Source organism: Taudactylus pleione, unplaced genomic scaffold (genome assembly GCF_031769625.1).
Source record: "Taudactylus pleione unplaced genomic scaffold, aTauple2 ptg000019l, whole genome shotgun sequence".
In the NCBI taxonomy this organism is placed as follows: domain Eukaryota; kingdom Metazoa; phylum Chordata; class Amphibia; order Anura; family Myobatrachidae; genus Taudactylus; species Taudactylus pleione.
This window is the reverse complement of record NW_028284421.1, coordinates 27,801,043-27,824,113: the sequence shown is the minus strand read 5'-3', so window position 1 is coordinate 27,824,113 and position 23,071 is coordinate 27,801,043. Positions and strand designations below refer to the sequence as shown.

The 23,071-nt window shown below is 44.0% G+C and overlaps 1 protein-coding gene across 1 annotated transcript in view; it reads right to left on the bottom strand.

The window, feature by feature from the left end:
* Positions 1-674: 674 nt before the first annotated feature.
* The window catches only part of CCDC33 (coiled-coil domain containing 33), a 127,898-nt gene continuing 105,501 nt past the window's right edge, over positions 675-23,071 (bottom strand). The window contains exons 20-23 of the mRNA XM_088443954.1: positions 19,680-19,801; positions 19,208-19,297; positions 18,981-19,097; positions 675-3,079 (exon numbers count right to left, since the gene is read on the bottom strand). Of these exons, the coding sequence (XP_088300080.1) occupies positions 3,026-3,079; positions 18,981-19,097; positions 19,208-19,297; positions 19,680-19,801 (383 nt within the window). The 3' untranslated portion in view covers positions 675-3,025. The remainder of the gene's footprint in view (positions 3,080-18,980; positions 19,098-19,207; positions 19,298-19,679; positions 19,802-23,071) is intronic.

Sequence of the window (23,071 nt, the reverse complement as noted above, 5' to 3'; positions counted from 1 at the left end):
AGGGCAGGTACAAAGCACCCGAGCCCGGTCTTATTGGGTCCCTGGGCCTGCCAACGGGTCCCTGGGCCCATTATCCCATCAGGTTGCGGCCACACCAAAATACGATTGGTTACATTCACCAAAGTACCCGGGCCTGGTCTTGCCTGGGTCCCTGGGCCCCTTATCCCAACAGGTTGGGCAACGGTAAAAAACGATTAGTTACATTCACCAAAGTACCTGGGCCTGAAATCTCTCATAAGGGCCCTCCATGCAACACAGCTAACTGATTGCCAACTAAGTAATGAGGGAGCCACACTGACTCAAAATGTAACCATGTAAAACTGTAGTAAAGACTGTAAAAGTATATTTCTCAGTTAATTGATCATAATTTGAGAATGTAACATGTAGGAAGTTAAACAGATTGTACAAATTACCAGCGCTACCAGTAATGGTGGGGACAGAATCATATGGATGTGTAAGTAGCACAATAGTAAAACTGTAACAGAGGCATAAAAATTATTCTGAATGGTGGTTAGATGGCAATAATTAATTATATATCAAGATTCTCAGTATGTTTGCGGTTTTTATTTTTTAAATTTTTTTTATTGACTCTGAAGCATATCAAACATAGAAACTTTTTCACAATGAAATACAATGTATATAACACTAAACAACACATAATAATTACACTGCATATTACATAGGATGTGTAACAAACAGAAAATAAAGCAATGTCATGTGACTATACACTTGAATACAAAATTACATGACAGATGTATTAAATAATATCTGTCACCGTGCGGACTAGGGACCCCGCCCCCCAATGGTATTAGAGGATCATTATCAGCAATTCTTAATTCAATCCATGAAGTGGAAGAAATACATTGATGGAGTAATTGCTGTGTCCTCGAGGGAAGAGTGGTAATATAACTTTCCCATACCTCAAAAAATCTGCCAAACCTAGATTCCTTATCCAAAAATGCCTCCAACCAGTCCATCCTAAACAGGTAGAATATATTTTCCTTAAACAAAAAAAAGGGTATACCCGGTTGGATCCAAACCTGGAATATGTTATTTGGTGCGGCGGAACTCAGGGTCAAATGTAATTGATGACCTCCACTAGACACCCTCTGGTCTGCGGTTTCGATTTTAAATTAAATGCTTTCACTTGTCATTAGTTATAGATGAAAAGAATTCTACTTACTCATCATGTGATCTGGAATGTGGCTCTAATGTGTAGACAATGGAGCCATTGTGCCTTATTTATAAAGCACTTTATTTTGCGCTAGAGCACCTAGATTTCCACCAAAGCATACTGATTTCCGAAGAAAGATGGCAGCATTTGCAAGAGCAGAATTTAGCAGCAGCCAATGGGAACAGGTGGGTGGAGCAAGAAGCGTTTCTTGGAAAGTAAAGAATAAGCACCTAGTTTTGCAAAGCACTGGAAAAACAATATTCATTTTTCAGAAGAAGACTATTAAACTGAGATAAAGAGGTGCAAAATACACATTTTCTTCACAAAAACTTTGAATATTACATAAGTCCTTCAGATAAACACATAATAATCAAGTGTTTATTATGAAATAAACCGCTGGCTTTTTATAACGTTTTTATTTATTTATTTTCCTTACATATGTACTTACCTTTACAGTAGTCGTCATCAAACAATAGAAATTCTGAGCTATTCTTTCTCACCATTGTGTTCAGCATGGAACAAAGTAGGATTTGCACAGTATTTCAAACACTGGAGATCTAGGGGCCTGTTTATTAATCAATCCATTAAAATATGCTGAATATTCTGTTTCTGCATGTTTAAGTGCAGAGTTAAGTATCTCTTAAATGTACTAATTAGAAAAGGAGGAAATTTCAGAGAGATATGCTTTCTGTCTTGCATGCGTGTGCTAACGTCTTCTTCAGATGGTGTTAGCCCATTAACTGCAATGGGGCGGCCGTGCTGGAGAGGGATCTTGTGATCCCTCTCCTGTGGGTTACAGGAGGTCACATTTTCCACATTGTAAGCTAGAAAGACATACATACACAGCAGCTCCAAGGTGTCTGTAGATAGAAGTAAAGTGATCGCATATACAAACTTGATCGTGAGAACAGGCTCTTTAAATCGGAAAAGGAGTCCATTGCCATGAGATGCAGGGATAAAATGTATTTACGTTCAGGGGCAGATGGCATATTACAGAATAATAAATATGCCTCTTACAAATGCAAGTTTTACAATATAATCATACCAAAAAAGTATAACACACACACACATTATATATATATATATATATATATATATATATATATATATGGATGGATATAGATATATGGGAGCCCCTATGTGTCACTGCAAGTTATATAAACTTCCAACAGGAGGGACGACTTATTCTCTTTACATCCCACTGTCACAGCTAGATAGATTTCATGCCTATTATCTATATCTCCAAATACTAGGTGGTGGCCCTATGGCAATCGTGGATTAGATATTGCAAAAATTATTATAATAAGTATAACATTTTAAAAACAAGACTGGAGATAAGTTTATTTATTTGAGTATATACCACATATGTAGTACTATAATCCTTTCTTAGGAGATTTTAATGAAAACTTTATTCATCTTCAATTTCTTTCTGAACATTACATAATAAGAATTGCATCCTTAATGCTATAAACTAAGATAAAATCGTTCATTTTAATGTTTGTGTATTCAGAAATCATTTGCTAAAAACACTCAACATTAATGGGAGACCTTTCATCCTGTATGGTATGTCTCTGTATTCTGGGTTTCAGCAGTAAACATATTCATGTTTATTCCTTATATTCAATGGATTTCCAAGTGCCCTGTATTTTGTCTCTTGTTGTTATGCCAGGATCAACAGGTCTATAACTACAAGTAGGGTGTCCAAACTTATAGGCTTTTCATAGTTGTTTACGAAATAATCATTGCGTTTCCAGTACCTGAAGCTGGTGTCACAGTACCTGGAAGCCAGTGGTAGGCACCATTACATTGAAATGTGTATCAGAGTGCTGCTCAGCTGCATTGGTGAAAATGTCACATTAGAGGATCGAGCTTGGTGTGCCTCTTTGTGGGTGCATCTAGATCCTTCTGCAGAAGCAAGAGGCATGAAAGTAGGTGATGATTGCCTTGTACATCGCATAAACAGATAATATTTTATCATGTGTACAAAAATGCTAGACGGGTCTTGTCGCCTAGTCATCCAGAGTAAACCTTGGCAGGCATTGGGAGACGGGCAATTACTAATTACAGTAGAATATGTATCAGGGACTTCAGTGATCAAAACAGCACGGAAGGTAAAACATTAAGGGGTGAAGTATTAATCAGTGGGTTGCATTTAGAAACCAATGGGCATCACTAGCGGTTTTAGTGTAAAAAATACAGTATTTATTAAGCTTCAAATTTGATGCTGTTTTTTAAACCATCGTCAACGCTCATTGGATTCTAAACCCAGATCCTGCAAGAAAAAAATGCTGCAAATCTCTAAAAATGTACTCCCTTCCCCATGTGGTGTCCCTCCCCAAACTGTAATTTTCCACTAAAGCCTAGTGCTGTTTAATGAAAAATCGGTGGACCTCACACTCTTTGTGCTCCTGATTTTAACACTACCAGTATAAGCTTAATGATCTAGTTCTGGTTATCAATTTGTTGGGAGGGCACACACTGTTTTTTTCTTATTTTATTTTACATTTTGCATAGTTTAGCAAAGAAAAGTACACTAGGGATCTGTGCAATGCTTTACCTAAAACTCTGAGAGGCAACTAATTTTTTTGGGTTGGCAAAAAAACCCACGACATAGTACATCTGGGGTTTCAATACTTTTAATGGGTGAAAATCTTGATTGCAACCACGCTGATACACCCAAACCAACGTTTAATCAATTTTTTCCCAAGAGTAAGGGGTCCATTCATTATGTTAATTATCAGGGTCCGAGCAAATCATCAGCGAAAATCAGCTGTCTCCCCGAACGGCTTCACTGCTCCTTTTGAAGCAGTAAAACTTAGCACAGCCAAGTCTGACATTGCCAAGTGAACTAGAGTTCACGCAGGCGCACAAAGCCACGGCGTCCGGCAGAAGGAGCTGAACAGGGACGCAGGGTTCAGAAAGATCCCGCTTTGCAACCCGGGTGAGCGCCGAGCGCGGGAGCAAGCACCTTCTGAAGATGGCGAATGCTCCAGTAGTCAAGCTCCAAAAATATCGTATTTTCTGAGCCGAGCCACATCGGAAGTGAAAGGTAAGAAGGAGATATCTGTGATATCTCTTGCATTAGCTTTCTGATGAGTGGCTCAGAAACTTAATTTCTACAAAAGCAGGTGAAAATGTTAATTTCCACCTGCTTTTGTAGAAAGTAAGTGATAATGAATATGCCCTTTAATGAGAAATGACTGCGTGGGAGTATGGTAAGGATCAATATAGTATATTATATTATAGCATAAGTTAAAGTGCTGTATAAAATAAACAATGTTATTAATTTATTAGCCAAGTTGACCATTGTTATTATCTTTTTTACTGTTTTACAAGTAAAATACAGCATTTATGAATGCTGTGTAAAGTTTCACAATTTTGCAACATATCTTTATCAAAGTGAATTGGCAAAGAGAAGCCCACCAAACAAATTTAGGTTTCATAGACTGCTCCATCAGACTCAGCTTTGACTTATTTATTAAGACAGATCTTTGCACACAGCCAAACAAAGCTAACCAAACGATTTCAGGATGGAACAGAGTAACCCTTAATGTTAAAAAGAACACGTCTGATTTCAGCAGCATACATATTTAGACTATATGACATAAGAGTCAGACACAAACCTTATCACTTGGGATATGCATCTAAAAACATTATCTACACTGTTGTGGAATTATCTGCTTTGGAGGCTCTTTTTTGACTACAGTAGTTCATAGTTGCCTACCCTCCCGGATCCTCAGGGGGAGTCTCGTTTCAAGCTCAAATCTCCTGCTGCCCTGCACAGTATATCAAATTCCCCAGATTCTTTGGATTCTTTATTGCAGCCAGGGGACCACCATGGAATTTCTGGGCAAGGACAGTGATTTGCTGTAGTCACTATGATTGCTGTCTGGGCTCTTCAGCCTCTGCTGTTAACTCTCAGCAAAACCCTGATGGACTCCCAACAGGATGGAAAACAGCTTGCCTGACCCTAGTGATCAGTTTTCTTATCTCAGCATCTGCTGCTTTTGCTATTGTGTGTGATCTGTGGCTGAAAGTGACAATGTTTTATTGGTCATTTTTAGTTTATCACACAAACAGGACAATACAACAAAAAGTTTTAAAATATTTTTTAACAAGGAAATTATGGTATTTAGGCACAAATATAGGTTCAAAAGTAGTTGCATCGGATTCACATTTATCATGTGTATTGTACTGAGTGAGAAGAAAAGAAATATCACAGTGAACAGTTGAAAACAAGAAATCCAGTACTGCAGGCAGTAATGTTAGTGTCAATACGGCGTGCAGCGCATTCTACTACCAACTAAAATCTCCCTGAAACTAGATTTCAAAAGTAGGCAAGTATGCAGTAGTTATGCATCAAAGAGCAGCAATATGAAATTAAAGATGACTGTTACCAGAGTTACACAGGTTTTTTATATATTTTTAGTAATAGTACAGAGAAGCTAGTAAAAAAAATAATATAAACTGTATAGTTCATGTACACTTGGTGCAGAAAAAAAAATAACATAAACCTACATTTAACAGTACGATATATATATATATATATATATATTAGGGGTGTGCACCGGCCACTTTTCGTGTTTTGTGTTTTGGTTTTGGATCTGGATCTTTCTTCGTGTTTTGGATCTGGATTGGTTTTGCCAAAACCACCCTTCCGTGTTTTGGGTTCTGGGTTTTGTGTTTTGGATCTGTATTTTTTTTTTAAAAAGCATAAAAACAGCTAAAATCACAGAATTTGTAGGTTTTTCTGCTCCTATGCTATTATTAACCTCAATAACCTTAATTTCCACTCATTTCCAGTCTATTCTGAACACCTCACACCTCACAATAGTGTTTTTATGTCCAAAACGTTGCACCGAGGTAGCTGGATGACTATGCTAAGCGACACGAGTGGGCGGCACAAACACGTGACCCATCTAGGCGTGAAACTGCAGTGGCAGACAGGATGGCAGTTTGAAAAACTAGGCCCCAAACTGTACATAATGCAAAGAAAAAAAAGAGGTGCAAGATGGAATTGTCCTTGGGCCCTCCCACCCACCCTTATGTTGTATAAACAGGACATGCACACTTTAACAAACCAATCATTTCAGCGCCAGGGTCTGCCACACAACTGTGGCTGAAATGATTGGTTCGTTTGGGCCCCCACAAAACAAGCTGGCAATTAATGTGTCCCTGCACAAACTGGCTCTATGGAGGCAAGATGTCATCCTCATCCTCCACATCCACCGATTCCTCACCCTCTTCAGTGTGTACATCCTCATCCTCACAGAGTATTAATTCGTCCCTGCAGGAACCACAGGTCCCTCTGTACGTTCTGGAGGCTGGTCTCCCTGGAAGAGTTGATAATTCATTTTATGAACATCATCTTCTCCACATTTTGTGGAAGCAACCTCCTACGCCTTTCGCTGACAAGGTTCCCGGCTGCACTAAACACTCTTTCGGAGTACACACTGGAGGGGGGGCAACTCAGGTAAAATAGAGCCAGTTTGTACAGGGACCTCCAAATTGCTTCTTTTTCCTGCCAGTACAGGTACGGACTGTCTGACATGCCTACTTGGATTCTGTCACTGATGTAATCCTTTAACAGACAGACGCACGCTTGTCGCTGCTGCTTTGAGGATTCAAGTGTGGCTACAGCCCACACAATTCACAAAGACAGAAAAAAAAAAAAGAATATTTTTATTGTTTGTGGAGCACACTTTGAGGGTTACACCACCCTTTAACAGTCAGACGCACGCTTGTCGCTGCTGCTTTGAGGATGCAAGTGCGGCTACAGCCCACACAATTCACAAAGACAGAAAAAAGAAGAAGAATATTTTAATTGTTTGTGTAGCACACTGTGAGGGTGTCACCACCCTTTAACAGACAGACGCACGCTTGTCGCTGCTGCTTTAAGGATGCAGGTGCGGCTACAGCCCACACAATTCACAAAGACAGAAAAAAGAAGAATATTTTTATTGTTTGTGTAGCACACTTTGAGGGTGTCACCACCCTTTAACAGACAGACGCACGCTTGTCGCTGCTGCTTTGAGGATGCAAGTGCGGCTACATCGCACACAAGTCACAAACACATTAAAAAAATAGTTTTTTATTTTTTGGAGCACTTTGAGAGTTACACCACCCTTTAACAGACAGACGCACGCTTGTCGCTGCTGCTTTAAGGATGCAGGTGCGGCTACAGCCCACACATTTCACAAAGACCGAAAAAAAAAGAACAATATTTTAATTGTTTCTGTAGAACACTTTGAGGTGTCACCACCCTTTAACAGACAGACGCACGCTTGTCGCTGCTGCTTTAAGGATGCAGGTGCGGCTACAGCCCACACAATTCACAAAGACAGAAAAAAGAAGAATATTTTTATTGTTTGTGTAGCACACTTTGAGGGTGTCACCACCCTTTAACAGACAGACGCACGCTTGTCGCTGCTGCTTTGAGGATGCAAGCGCGGCTACATCGCACACAAGTCACAAACACATTAAAAAAATAGTTTTTTATTTTTTGGAGCACTTTGAGAGTTACACCACCCTTTAATAGACAGACGCACGCTTGTCGCTGCTGCTTTAAGGATGCAGGTGCGGCTACAGCCCACACATTTCACAAAGACCGAAAAAAAAAGAACAATATTTTAATTGTTTCTGTAGAACACTTTGAGGTGTCACCACCCTTTAACAGACAGACGCACGCTTGTCACTGCTGCTTTAAGGATGCAGGTGCGGCTACAGCCCACACAATTCACATAGACAGAAAAAAAAAGAAGAATATTTTTATTGTTTGTGTAGCACACTGTGAGGGTGTCACCACCCTTTAACAGACAGATGCACGCTTGTCGCTGCTGCTTTAAGGATGCAGGTGCGGCTACAGCCCACACAATTCACAAAGACAGAAAAAAAAAAGAACAATATTTTAATTGTTTGTGTAGCACACTTTGAGGGTTCACCACCCTTTAACAGACAGACGCACGCTTGTCGCTGCTGCTTTAAGGATGCAGGTGCGGCTACAGCCCACACAATTCACAAAGACAGAAAAAAGAAGAAGAATATTTTTATTGTTTGTGTAGCACACTTCGAGGGTGTCACCACCCTTTAACAGACAGACGCACGCTTGTCGCTGCTGCTTTAAAGATGCAAGTGCGGCTACATCGCACACAAGTCACAAACACATTAAAAAAATAGTTTTTTATTTTTTGGAGCACTTTGAGAGTTACACCACCCTTTAACAGACAGACGCACGCTTGTCGCTGCTGCTTTAAGGATGCAGGTGCGGCTACAGCCCACACATTTCACAAAGACCGAAAAAAAAAGAACAATATTTTAATTGTTTGTGTAGCACACTGTGAGGGTATCACCACCCTTTAACAGACAGACGCACGCTTGTCGCTGCTGCTTTAAGGATGCAGGTGCGGCTACAGCCCACACAATTCACAAAGACAGAAAAAAAAAGAACAATATTTTAATTGTTTGTGTAGCACACTTTGAGGGTGTCACCACCCTTTAACAGACAGACGCACGCTTGTCGCTGCTGCTTTGAGGATGCAGGTGGAATCTAGACGGGATTTGGAACCGAGGACACACTACCTCCATCAATTGTCTAAATCCCACTGCACTAATGTCGGATACCGGACGCACGTCTAACACCAACATAGCAGTCAAGGCCTCAGTTATACGTTTTGCTTCAGGATGACTGCTGTCGTACTTCATCCTCATCGCTAGGGACTGTTGGAGGGTCAATTGTTTAGTAAAAGTAGTGATGTTCCTACTTCCTCTCTGGGATGATGAACAACTCCCAGCAGCAGCAACAGCACTAGGAGGAAGTGGTTCTTGATCTTTCCCTATTTTATTTTTATCGGAGAAAGTTTGGTCCTCCATTTATGTTATATTGATATATATACGTGCGGCTAAAGCGCACACAAACACAGAAAATATTTTTTTATTTTTGCTGGAGAGTAGTGCACTTTGTGGGTTACACCACCCTTTAAGAAATGAGCCAGCCGGCTCTTTACTTATGGGACACAGGCGCACGCTTGGCGCTGCTCCTTTGTTGATGCACGTGCAGCCACAGTGCACACAAGTCACAAACACAGAAAATATATATTTTTTTGGTTTGGAGTGTACTTTGGGGGTTACAGAACCCTTTAACGGTCAAGCCAGCCGGCCCTTTACTTATGACACAGGCGCACGCTTGGCACTACTTTGTTGATGCACGTGCGGCTACTGCGCACACAATTCACAAACACAGAAAATAATTTTTTTTTTGGTTTGGACTGGAGTGTACTTTCGGGGGATACAGCACCCTTTAACGGTCTAGCCAGCCGGCCCTTTACTTATGACACAGGCGCACGCTTGGCACTACTTTGTTGATGCACGTGCGGCTACTGCGCACACAATTCACAAACACAGAAAATAATTTTTTTTTGGTTTGGACTGGAGTGTACTTTCGGGGGTTACAGCACCCTTAACGGTCAAGCCAGCCAGCCCTTTACTTATGACACAGGCGCACGCTTGGCACTACTTTGTTGATGCACATGCGGCTACTGCGCACACAATTCACAAACACAGAAAATAATTTTTTTTTTGGTTTGGACTGGAGTGTACTTTCGGGGGTTACAGCACCCTTAACGGTCAAGCCAGCCGGCCCTTTACTTATGACACAGGCGCACGCTTGGCACTACTTTGTTGATGAACGTGCGGCTACTGCGCACACAATTCACAAACACAGAAAATAATTTTTTTTTTGGTTTGGACTGGAGTGTACTTTGGGGGTTACAGCACCCTTTAATGGTCAAGCCAGCCGGCCCTTTACTTATGACACAGGCGCACGCTTGGCACTACTTTGTTGATGCATATGCGGCTACTGCGCACACAATTCACAAACACAGAAAATCATTTTTTTTTTGGTTTGGACTGGAGTGTACTTTCGGGGGTTACAGCACCCTTAACGGTCAAGCCAGCCGGCCCTTTACTTATGACACAGGCGCACGCTTGGCACTACTTTGTTGATGCACGTGCGGCTACTGCGCACACAATTCACAAACACAGAAAATAATTTTTTTTTTGGTTTGGACTGGAGTGTACTTTCGGGGGTTACAGCACCCTTAACGGTCAAGCCAGCCGGCCCTTTACTTATGACACAGACGCACGCTTGGCACTACTTTGTTGATGCACGTGCGGCTACTGCGCACACAATTCACAAACACAGAAAATAATTTTTTTTTTGGTTTGGACTGGAGTGTACTTTCGGGGGATACAGCACCCTTTAACGGTCTAGCCAGCCGGCCCTTTACTTATGACACAGGCGCACGCTTGGCACTACTTTGTTGATGCACGTGCGGCTACTGCGCACACAATTCACAAACACAGAAAATTATTTTTTTTTTGGTTTGGACTGGAGTGTACTTTCGGGGGTTACAGCACCCTTAACGGTCAAGCCAGCCGGCTCTTTACTTATGACACAGGCGCACGCTTGGCACTACTTTGTTGATGAACGTGCGGCTACTGCGCACACAATTCACAAACACAGAAAATAATTTTTTTTTTGGTTTGGACTGGAGTGTACTTTGGGGGTTACAGCACCCTTTAATGGTCAAGCCAGCCGGCCCTTTACTTATGACACAGGCGCACGCTTGGCACTACTTTGTTGATGCATATGCGGCTACTGCGCACACAATTCACAAACACAGAAAATAATTTTTTTTTTGGTTTGGACTGGAGTGTACTTTCGGGGGTTACAGCACCCTTAACGGTCAAGCCAGCCGGCCCTTTACTTATGACACAGGCGCACGCTTGGCACTACTTTGTTGATGCACGTGCGGCTACTGCGCACACAATTCACAAACACAGAAAATAATTTTTTTTTTGGTTTGGACTGGATTGTACTTTCGGGGGTTACAGCACCCTTAACGGTCAAGCCAGCCGGCCCTTTACTTATGACACAGGCGCACGCTTGGCACTACTTTGTTGATGCACGTGCGGCTACTGCGCACACAATTCACAAACACAGAAAATAATTTTTTTTTTGGTTTGGACTGGAGTGTACTTTCGGGGGTTACAGCACCCTTAACGGTCAAGCCAGCCGGCCCTTTACTTATGACACAGGCGCACGCTTGGCACTACTTTGTTGATGCACGTGCGGCTACTGCGCACACAATTCACAAACACAGAAAATATATTATTTTTTTAGCACTTGGGGGGAGCACCCCTGATGGACAGAGCACCCCCTGGACAACACTTCAGCACCCCTTTAAGACTGGGACACTGCACAGGACTTTGGAGTGGACACAGCCCCTATGGAGAACTGACTGCACAACACAGTCCAGCCAGCCCCTATGGACTTTGAAGTAGTGGACACAGCCCCTATTAACAACAGCAGCACAGCACAACACAGCCAGCCCCTATGGACTTTGAAGTAGTGGACAACAGCAGCACTACACTACACTACACAGCCCTAACTCCCACCCTCCCTCTTCACTGTCCACAGCCGAGTGAGAAAATGGCGCCGACGTGTGTACCTTATATAGGATCCAAAACCCGCGAGACTCGGAAGGCGGGAAGATGACGTTTTGCCTCGATTTCAGATCCGAGTCAGGCGGGAAAAGTCGAGCCTGACTCGGATCGGACTCGGATCGGGGGGGCTCGGATTTCAGAAATCCGAACCCGCTCACCCCTAATATATATATATATATATATATATATATATATAACAGTTCAAATATCCTTATCTCTGAGCAGGAATATCAGGGTGGATAAGGACATATTAATAAGCAAGAAGCAGCACTGTGATAACTGTGTAATAGGCAGCAGAGAAATAGTGTAACTTGTGACAACACGCTATACATGCAATTATTAATTGGCAGAATATTCCTGGCAAATACAAGCAAAGCACAGGCTCATATAATAGTATTCATGTGTGTACGTATGGGACACTGGTTGATGAATCCCTGTGCTATTAGGCAGTAGTCACTTGCCAGTATACAAGTGTGCTGGAAGGCTACAGGCTGGTATAATTATTTGCTGGCCGGGCACAGGCTTTCCTAATTAGAATCTGGGAAGGTGCAGGCTTGAATAGTGCTATAGGCACAGGCTGGTATAGTAATGTGTTGTTCTGGATTACATATAAATGTGTTGGTGTAATTGTGTGCTGAGGGACAGGCTAGTATAATTACATGTTGAGTGGCACATGGCTGTAATAATAGTGTATTTGGGGTGCAAAAGGCTGATTATTTGGGATGGGTAACCAATAATAATGATAATAATATATGGCCTGCTGTTTATTTACAGCACAATCTGCAATGTAAATATGGTGTATAATGGAAGCAATCTGCTAAGTAGCTATGGCACTACTAAATAGGGAGTCATGACAAATGGGAACATAATGTAGGCATATATCAAACGTTTGACCTGTTCAATAACAATGACAAATAGAAACCTATTTGCTTCCCTGTTTTTGATCTAAAAAACAGTACTCAGTAGTACTACTAAGAGTAATGCATCCGAATACTTGAATAAGTTTGAGGATAGATAAGCACCCTGTTTGATATGTAATTTTGTTAGGTAAGTTAAGGGTTAAAAGCTGGAGGGGGGTGCGGTTAGTTATTGGTCATTTGAGGAGTATAAGCCTATGGTAGGATTTCTGGGAGGGCTTAGAGGTCCCATATAAATAGTCTGGGGAAGGGAGCCATCTTCCTCTTTCCAGTTTATTCAACCAGGCTGGCTAAGTGTCATTTATATATTATATTTAATCTGCCTGTCTTTCCCTTGCCCATCTGCATTTTACACCTCATTTATCTACCCTTTTCTTACACCCTCTCTAGCTCCTGTCAGTATTTCTTTTATTGTTTATCTATTTTGCTTCCTTTTAGACTCTGTTCCACATTTTCCTCCTCCCTCCCCTGCTTTTGTGTTCATCCATCCCCTGTCCCCTGCCAGTATCTTCTCAGCCATGCCCAGCCGTTCAGCCGCCCCCCCCCCCCCCCGCCCGCCGCCTTATGGAAGCTCCCAGGCCTCTCGCCCTGCGGCCCCCTCGTCCCCTTCCAGTACCCCCCTCAGTTACTCCCAGGCCCCGCCGTTCAGCCAACGCCCTCCCCCCGCCGCCTCTCACCACAGTGGCTTCCTTTTAGCGGGGCGCACCCTGCTATAGGCCGCGACCACGCGCCTGTCTGCGCTCCCGCACATGGCCCAGATCATGGCCGTCTGGCTCTCTGGCGGCGCCGCGAGTAGCTCAGGTGGCCACAGCCCCCCGTCCCAGCACCGCAGATCACGGCCAGCCCGCTCCCTGCGCCGGCGGTTGGCCCCGGCCACAGGGTCACGGCAGCCATTTTATATATTTTCGGCCTACGCAGGGATCCCTGCTTGGTCCTGTTCCCCCCTTCATCTGCCCCCTCTGCTCCAGGAGCAGGGCCCCCCCCCCAGCACTCCCCGCTGTTCTTTAGTAACAGGGTTTTCCAAGGCCCCAGGTGCCCCACCCAGCAATCTTTCCCCTGTTGTTTGCCGGCACCCAGGGGCGGGAGTTATACCCCTTCGCCCCGTTTCTGGCTCAGCAGTAGGACAGGTCCCCATATTTATACACCACCACACTACACGCAGAATGCCCTTGAAATATACTGCCCCTTACCATCCTGCCCCTTCCGTGTACCATCGTGTACCGTGTACCCCCTGCTGCAACTCCAGACCCTAACCCCCTTTTACAAGGTTTTTGCACCTTCCTATCAGGTTTTTTCACCCCTTTTCCCTGCCTCATGCCCCCGCACCTGCATATTCCCAAACTACACATATGCTGCAACCCCCCCTTCTGTCCCCCCTGCCTTCCCCGCAATCTGCCCACGCCCCCCACTGCCACCCATTGCCCCCCCTGTCCCCCATTCCGCAGGCACAGTTGCTGTGCGGTCCAATTCACCAGTTACTGTTTCAAGCCCCCAGGTAGGAGTTTCTGATCTTTCCAGTCGCGTTATCGAGGTCCAGCAGATGGATGATGCAGTGGTATCAGCGAGTCAAATCGTGGTGGGCGCACCATGCAGCGAGGGACAGTTGGCGAACGCTCAGGAGGAAATGTCTGGTCCTTCGGCGGCAATTTCTGGTGAGCATGGTTTTTCTACATTTCGCAGCGCACATTTATCTTCCACTGATTCTAGCGATTCTTCGAGTTCATCTGATAGGCCGCGCAATCTCAAGCGTTACTTTGCGCAAAAAAATTAAATAAATAATAATAATAAATAAATAAAAATTAAGGCAAAGCGGGGGAGCCATAAGAGGTCTAACACAGTGTCGGCAACTAAGGTGCCGGATGCATCGGGAGATTAGGTTCACTGCGCGAATATGGCTATCCTTAAGGGTTTAAGTTCTAAATTTAGGGAGCAGATCAAGAAGAGTAAATTTGTGCATATGTTTGCGGTTGCGGATTACGCAAGTAGGTCTTTGGATCGGACTTAGTCAGCTGGGGTAGTTGCGGAGGCGACATGTCGTTCTTACCAGAATTCGGTGGCGCGTGTATATGTTTTTGCGGCACGCCCCTTAAATCCAGGCCTGGGGAGTATTATGAATGTGCTAAAATACATGCACATGGTACACGGCTTAAACTAGTCAGCTAAAAGGTACCGCTTGGCGGCAATACGACGCATTTAGGACACAGCAGGAGGGGGTGGCAGTATTTTAATTCGGTTTCAAGGACGTCGAGGTTTGGCTTGCAGTCAATCAACTGCCTAACGCGCCTGCAGATTCCTCGGCTGGTCTGAAGCAGCCTTTTCTGATCCGCCCTGGATCTGCGGGCATCAGTTGCGTGCCGTGCTGCGCGTGTAATAACACGCAGCATCATGAGGGGCAGGCTGTGGATATTGGCATATCTGCATGCTCTGCGGGAGTGGTCACCCAGCCAAGATGTGCAGGGGGTCTGCGGCGCAGGAACAGGTTGAGGAGAATAGGGCAACGAGCATCGCGGAGGTGTTCAATGAAGCGCCGTTTCTGAGTAATTTGGGGGTTTTGAGGAGTTGGTTGGGTCGTTATCCCCTTGGGGAGGAAGCAGCCTTTTTTTGGGGGGGCAAGGTTTTGGCGTGGGTTGGTGTTTACCTTTGACATGGGCGATATCTGGGTTTTCTAGGAAGATTCTGAAATCAGCGTATGTCCATCTGGAAGTCGTAAGGTGTACGGTGGAGGCGGAAGCCAGGTTAGGGCGCATGTGCGGCCACCTTTTTGCATCCCCCCCCTTTTCTGAAAGTTTAGGTGCACCGCCTTTAAGGCGGCACCGTAGAGGGAACCAAGTAGATTTGGGTTGATACAGCATCTCTCTTGCCCAGATAGAAGGGTTGGGCTCCCACGCATGATGCCCATCAGATTGTCGTGTCGTTTGCCAATCTGTTTATAAAAAAAAAAAAAAAAAAACGCCCTGGAGATAGTACAAGGTTTCGGGGGGAGGGCTCTACTAGCTAAGGCGGATATAGAATCCGCTTTACGGCTGTTGCCCATTCACCCCGAGTCCTTTAGATGTGTGGGAATTAAAGTAGTAGAGCTCTATTACGTAGACTGATGTCTGTCGATGGGCTGTTTCATTTCGTATACTTTTCGAGGGTTTAGTTACTTTTTTGCTTGCCGGCCTTGTTCGTCGTTAGTAAGGTCTACTTATGCGCATATATTACTTGGATGTAGAACCCGATACCTCGATAGGGTTATGCCACTTGTCTATGGAGAGGGCGTGGCATTTCGGGGGAGTTGCTAGAAGCGTTCATTTCGGTAAAGAAGGTTTAGTTAATGTAGTTGCAATCGCTATTGGGTCCCCTCGGTTTCGCGTTTAGAGTCATACCTAGGAGTTGTTTTTTTTTTTTTCAGCAGATGGCTAGGAGGAACCTCAGCGGGGGTTAGGAAGCCTCATAACCTCATTCTGCATCTCTTTGGAGCTGAGTGAGGTTCTGCGTTTTTGGTTGGTTGTTTATGTGCGAATTCAATGGCGTAAAGATATGGCCTCCGGCATCTGTAGCCAATTCGAACTTCAACTGTTTACAGATGTGTCCGGTTCCTTAAGTTTTGGTGCATTTTGTAAGGGTGTGGTGCATGGAGCCCGGGCCGGTTACTTATGGGTTTCAGGGCCTAAACAAGAACATCCTTCTTTTAGAGAGTGTTCCCAATGGTAGGTAGCTGTAGGAGAGCAAGATTTGCAATAGGCGAATTCCCTTTTGGATAACTTAAGCGTGGTGTAGGTCGGTGCTAATCAGGGACGGACTTAGATCCGGCCTTATGGTTGTTGATGTATTTTACACTGCTAAGTGGGTAAGGAATATTGAATTTAGGGCATGGCAGGTTTCAGGCGCTGCAAACGGTATGGCGGACGCCTAAAATCTTTTTCAGTGGGACAGGTTCATTTTATCGTGCCTCCTGTTTAAATGGTTTAACCTTCCCTTTCCATGCCCGGCATTTCATTGGGCTGGCATCAAGGACCTCACACTGAAGTCATTGACGCCTAGTACATTAAAGACCTACACGGCGGTTTGGTACGATGGGCAGGGTCTTAGCTTCCAAGAGCGGGTGAGGTAGGTCGATTGATGATTATATAGCAGAGTTTGTCTGGGGCATGCCACGAAAGGGGTCATTCCAAGGCGGTTTGTCTTCAGCATTATCAGGTATCTCTAAATTTTTCCAGGCACGCCGTGGGCGGATCTGGCCAATTACATTATACTAAGCATGGGCAAGCTAGTTGCTGCTAATAAGCTTTATGCGCTAGCAGGTTTAAGGTTTAATAAGGTGGTTATTAAGCAGGTATTGATCTTATGCTAATTACATAGGTTTAAGACAAATTAGCTGGCCAGGGGGCGTTGCATTTCTATTCAGGCGCTTGCATATCTCGTGAATTTGTCCAGTTGCTCAGGCAGGGTGCTTTAATAATGTTCGCCCTCCAGGTGGCGGGCACTGGTTTATCCTTGCTAATCTAACCCCCTTTGTCCAGGTGGCAGTTTATGAGGGTGTTTCAGAATTATCTTATTGCTTTAGGTATAGCTACGGAGCTTTGCAGGACTCATTAATTTAGTTAGGGGCAGCAGCTTGCGCAGCGTGGACAGGTGTTTCAGTCGACTTATTAAAAACAGTTAGGGTGGTGAGGTCATATTTAAAGGAGGATAAGTTGCACTAGGTAGTTGCGCTCCTTGCGAGTTTGTTGGGAAACCTAGGGGCCTTATGCCTACTGCCGCTAGGGATTCTGAAAGGATTTTCAGCTTTTGCCCTCAAAGAGGTTTTGCTGTTTTTCATCTTCAGATGGGTCACCCAACTATTTTGTTTCCCTTTCCTTGGGGTTAAATTGTTGTTGTTATTATTACATACCAATTTCTGTCTGTATTAAATTCCAATATCTGTCTGTATAAATGCCAATTTATGTCTACGTGAACTCTCGGACAGGTTTGTCCCGGAATGCTAATTGTCGGGTGTGGGTAAATTCCTATTTTTTACAAGGCTAGCCAGCACCCCTTGGATTTGCAGGTCCAATTTTTTGTTGTGAGTGGGTAAGTTGCAATTGTTAGGATTACGAGAAATGCATTGGAAGCACCTGCTAGATGCCCTATGGGCAGCAGACGAGACGTTTGGGGCCCCACTTGGGAGGCAATGATTTGGGCGCATGCATGGGTATTGAGCGGATATGGTCATTGCACACTTGTCATTTAGCGTTGGCGGACGCGTCATGCAATACCCAAGTTTTTTACGTTACAGGGCGGAGAGCTTTCATAGACCCAATGGGGCTAAACTCCTGGGCGCGGGGCTAGTGTGGTTGATCAGGGACCTCTGCAGTTTCCCTTTATTTTCAGGAAGGTCACAGTTTGGTGGCGGGCCTGGTTCTGCGAACCGGGCTTTGGCGGGAAGCAGTGCTCACGGGCGGCCTATTATTAGCGCAGGAGTGCCTGTGGTAGCATCTTTCCTTTGAGAGCGGCCAGTTTGTCACCGCCTAAAGGGGGGACATGGTCTTTGTTCCAAGGGAGGGGCCAATGCTGTGCCAATTAGGGGAGGATGGTACTGCCCCAGGTCAGTCTGCGCAGGGCGGGGATCCGCCCCTATTATTTAGTATTGGTATCCATCGGGCTGTGGCCTTGGAGCACTGCTTTCTTCTTGCCACCTATTCTAAAATTTCAATTTGATCAATAAATTCTGGCTGTGACCTCTTTTAATTCCATACATGTGTCAGTGTGTTTATTCCTAGGTTTAGGATTAAGTTAAATTAACAAAAGGGAATAATAAAACAAATGGGTGACTTATTGAGATCCTTTGTGTGTCATGTTATGGATCTCATTACTGATGGAGGTAATTTCTGTGGTGTTATTTGCAGATTACAGGCATCAACTGATGTCAATGTGCTACAAACTTTGCCGAGTCAATTTGACTATTTTTCCTTTTGCTTTCATAACTAATAACTGTGCTCTCATACTGGCGTTCTCTGTAGTGGTGTCATCAGAGGCTGTTTTATTATCAATTATGGCAGTCAGTGAGGGCCAAACTCAAGGCTAGAGATGAAACTGAATATTTGTTATGCTCTTCCAATGTGCGATGCAAAAAGATATGCGGATGTACAGCCCTGACACTTAAATTAAGTAAAAGAAGAACAAGGGCACTTGGAGATATTCCGCTCTAGAACAAGCTGTTTTTAGATAGCAAATTGCTAGGTTGTTTCATAGGAATTTCAATGGAGATCTCTCAGTGCTACTCCTCATTAGTATAACACATGCCTATATGAGAATACCAGACACTTGCAATGAATAACATCCTCATCCAGAGCAGCAAAAATGGGTAAGGGAATATAACAGAGCTTCTAACCTATTTTTCCATTAGAACACAGCATACTTACCGTAGGAAAGTGGTGCAGGATTGTGGTCTGGGTACGGCTGAATCCCATCTGATGCTCAGAAAGCTGCACCAGGAGCTGCTGTTTCTCACGTCCCCATCGCCGAGCCGCCTCCTCTAGCTGGCAGTAAGGAGGTACAATACAGTAAGAGAACTGTACCAAACCACAAACTAACCATAATGGCACTGAAGCCCAATGTTCATAAATGATAAATAGCGTTAGACTGTCACCTCTCTCTCCAGGCTCTGCACTCTTGCTTGTGATTTTTCTAGCTTACTAAGAAGGGAAAACTTCTCAGTGTCGGTGAATGCTTCAGGTAACTGGAAAAAAACAACAATGTAATAATCCATTCATTTCCAATAAACATATTTGTTGTTTTTATGACTTATATCAAGAAACAGATTACATTTGTACGTGCACCTTGTTTAAAGTGATTAAGCCTCTGAACATAATTTAATGGAAGAAGCTGAAAATTCTGGCATCAGGAATGGTGAGTGAGTCCAACTGAATTTTGTTTTTGTTTACTGTAAATTGAATGTTGTTCTGCTTATTTGTCTCTGCAGACTAATTGGCTTATTACATTTTGTTCAGTTGCTGACTTAGAAACATAGAATTTGATGAAACCCATCTAGTGTGCCCATTTTTATTCCTGATAAGCTCAGACCATACTGGATATTTCACGTATACCCCTGATCTACTCACCAGAGCATTTTGTGGCAATACTGTTGTTGGTAGTCGAGCTCTTTCCAACTCCTCTCTTAGGCGTGTATTCTCAGCCAGTAACGTAGCATATATCTCCCCTTGAAGAGCCTCTGATCGAGCCCCTAGGAATGGAGAAAATAATTATGAAGAAAGACAACCAAGGACACTTATAGTTAATGCTATTATCTCTTATGCTACCACAGGTTCTCACTTACATATACCGTGTTTCCCCGATAATAAGACCTACCCTGAAAATAAGCCCTACCCTTACTTTTGAAAAACGGTCCAAAATAAGCCCTACCCCGAAAATAAGCCCTAACAAAATCCCCATTTTGTCCGGTCCCTGCGCTATACTAAAATGCCCCCAGCTCCACCCCCTGCATGAAATGGATGCCGCCGTTAAAGATTTAACAGTGGCATCCAATCACAGCTGCAGCGTCTCACTCTCTCGCAGTGAGCGCGCGCAGCTGGCGTGCGTGGCAGCGTCATTTACAGCAGCGCCGCGGAGGCGAGTAGAGAAAAAGAGGAAAAAAAATAAAAAGGTAAGTAAGAATTGTATTGAATTATTGAAATTGCTGTCAATGTTAATTAAAATAAACCCTACCCCGAAAATAACCCCTATGGAGTTTTTCTGACCAAAAAAAAAATAAGACAGTGTCTTATTATCGGGGAAACATGGTAGGTGCTGTATATAGGGGATTGGTAACATACAGGACCTGGTTAAGAGTTCCGGATGCCATAGGCCAGTGGTTCCTAAACTGGGTGCCATGGCAGATGGGCACTTGAAGGTTAGTGGTCCAGGACCAAATCAAATTATTTATGGGAATTTAACAGGCAAAACTAATGTAGTTAGCTGCCCATCATAAATATATGGACAAACAAAACCACAACCCTGTCCACCAATACATAACTGAACCTAAGGGTGACAGGTAAACACAATTAGTTTAATAGTTTTTGCTGAATTTCTCCATAAGGAACTTTTGGCCTAGGGGTGCTAATACTCTACAGTGGGTATCCGGTCAAAAGATCTACAGTAAAAAGGTAGACAATGTCTTGATAGACACCATATGTTAGACAGGCAATAGGTCGACAGGGACAAAAGGTCAACGGGGATAAAATGCCGACACACTAAAGGTCAACATGTAAGAAGGTCGACAGGTACAAATGGTCGCCATGGTCAAAAGGCCAACATGCAGATGGTCGAGATGAAAATGGTCGACACATTATTTTTTTGTTTTTTTAGGGTTGGGTTAGGCATTTACCGGAGGGTTAGGGTTAGGCACTTACTCCAACAGTTAGGGTTAGGCACCAGGAGGGAGGGTTAGAGTTAGGCACTTACTGGATAGTTAGGGTTAAACACTAGAAAGGATGGTTAGGGTCAGGCACCTACCCCAATGTTTAGGGTTAGGCACGAGGAAGGAGTGTTAGGCATCAAGGGGAAGGTTAGGGTGAAGATTAGGGTTAGAAAAAAAACAAAAATGTGTCGACCATTTTCATGTCGACTATATGCATGTCAACCTTTTGACTCTGCCGACCATTTAACATGTTGACCTTCTTACATGTCGACCTTTAGTGTGTCGACATTTGGTCCCTGTCGACCTATTGCCTGTCTAACATGTCTATCTAGACATTGTCTACCTTTTTACTGTAGATCTTTCAATCCATAAACCTACAGCGCCAGGATTCAAAAAAGTTTGGGAACCACTGCACAAGGCTAATACATTTGTAGTGCCCCATATAAAGCTGCTAAACACAGAGCACAGTGCCTATGCATGCACATGTGCTGGTAGCGAAGGTTATACAACGGACATGTTTGATCTTGGCCTGTAATGATGTTTGTGGAGTCTAAAGTAGAGTTTGGCTTCTGGAGAATGTGCGGAAGACTGCAAAGATAACCTCATGCAGCTCTTCCTCATGCAGCTCTATCAGGCTACCCAGATATTACTGTAGCACAGTATACATAAATAACATGGTCACATCACCACAGCCATCTGCTAGTTACTGTAAGAACTTCCCACAACACCTCATCGGGACAGCTGGATAACTAACAAGCTTCTTTACATGAACTCAAATTATACATTGTTACTCTATTAGAGGGTTAGGTACCTTGTAGAGCAGGAGCATGAATTAACATGTGTGCTTGTTTGTGTCTATAGAAACTAAACCAAGATTTTCCCTCCAGTCAATCAAAAGCAGTTGGTTATCTCTCTCAAAAGATTGGATATATCACCCTCTAATGTTTTCTTCTGACAAAATAATATTTAAATATAGCGTATAGCTAACTAAGAATGTAGTTGTAAATTTGGTGTTATTCAAAAGGTGATAGCCATCCTCTTCAGCAAATTGCGCAGCTTTGCGAGGAAGATGAATTGGGGAGTGTAAGATGTGTACAGGAGCTACTGTATATTAATGACATCAGCCAATCTCAGCTATTTGTATGGTGTATATTTCAATCTTAGATGTTCATATTTTATTTTGGCCGGTAGCTAATTAGCCCCTCTATATTTTCGGGGGCAAAAAATGGGGATTTTTCACAACCCCCATTTTACCATCTTTACCAGAGTCTACTGCACACACGTCTCTGGGAAAATTATGTGGAGACCATTTTCCTGGCGATTCATTTACTGTGTATGCTCAAATCGACGGGAAATGGTTGCCGCGCCATTTTCTCTGATTTGTGAAGTGCTGCTACTGCCGATGCAGGACTCCGGAGAGTTAAGTATTGTAAAACATGTAGGGTCGTAGTTAGCCTTGCCGGGCCCCAGTAATTTTGGAGAGCATGGCCTTATGTCCGTAGGCCTAGCCATGCCTCCTTTTAAAAAAATAATTAAGAAAATTGTTTTCACAGCGCCACGAAGCACGGCAGCGCCGCACTCCACAGGGGGGTGCGTCATTATGCCCCACAGCCAGGGGCAAATCCTGGTGGGGGAGTGCGAACAGTGTGATTGCTTCCCCCCCCGCATACAGAAGGAGGAGGCTGCTGTTGATCAGCAGCAGCAGCCTCCCTGGTCCCAGCGCAGCCCAGCATACAGCAGCATGTGCAGGGTTGAGGAGACAATGACACTGCCGCTGACAGGTAAGGGTGGGAGAGCAGCAGAGCCGGCCCCCTGCCTGAACCCTCATCACTGTGCATAATCTAATAGATTATAAACTATGAGCTATCAGTATTTACTATATATTATTATAAAGGGGTCCAGACCATGCACTGTACTATTCATATTGTCTGCAGACCATGTCCTCTGTAATACTTGGCCAAGCCTTTTGGCTGGCAGTGCCAGGGCAGTGCTCACTGTCATCCTGTGCCAGCCCCACCCCTGAACACGTGATGTCACATGAGGGTCGGGGGCCACTGGCAGGAGAATAGAGAGCTGCTTGGATGATCTGGGTGCTCT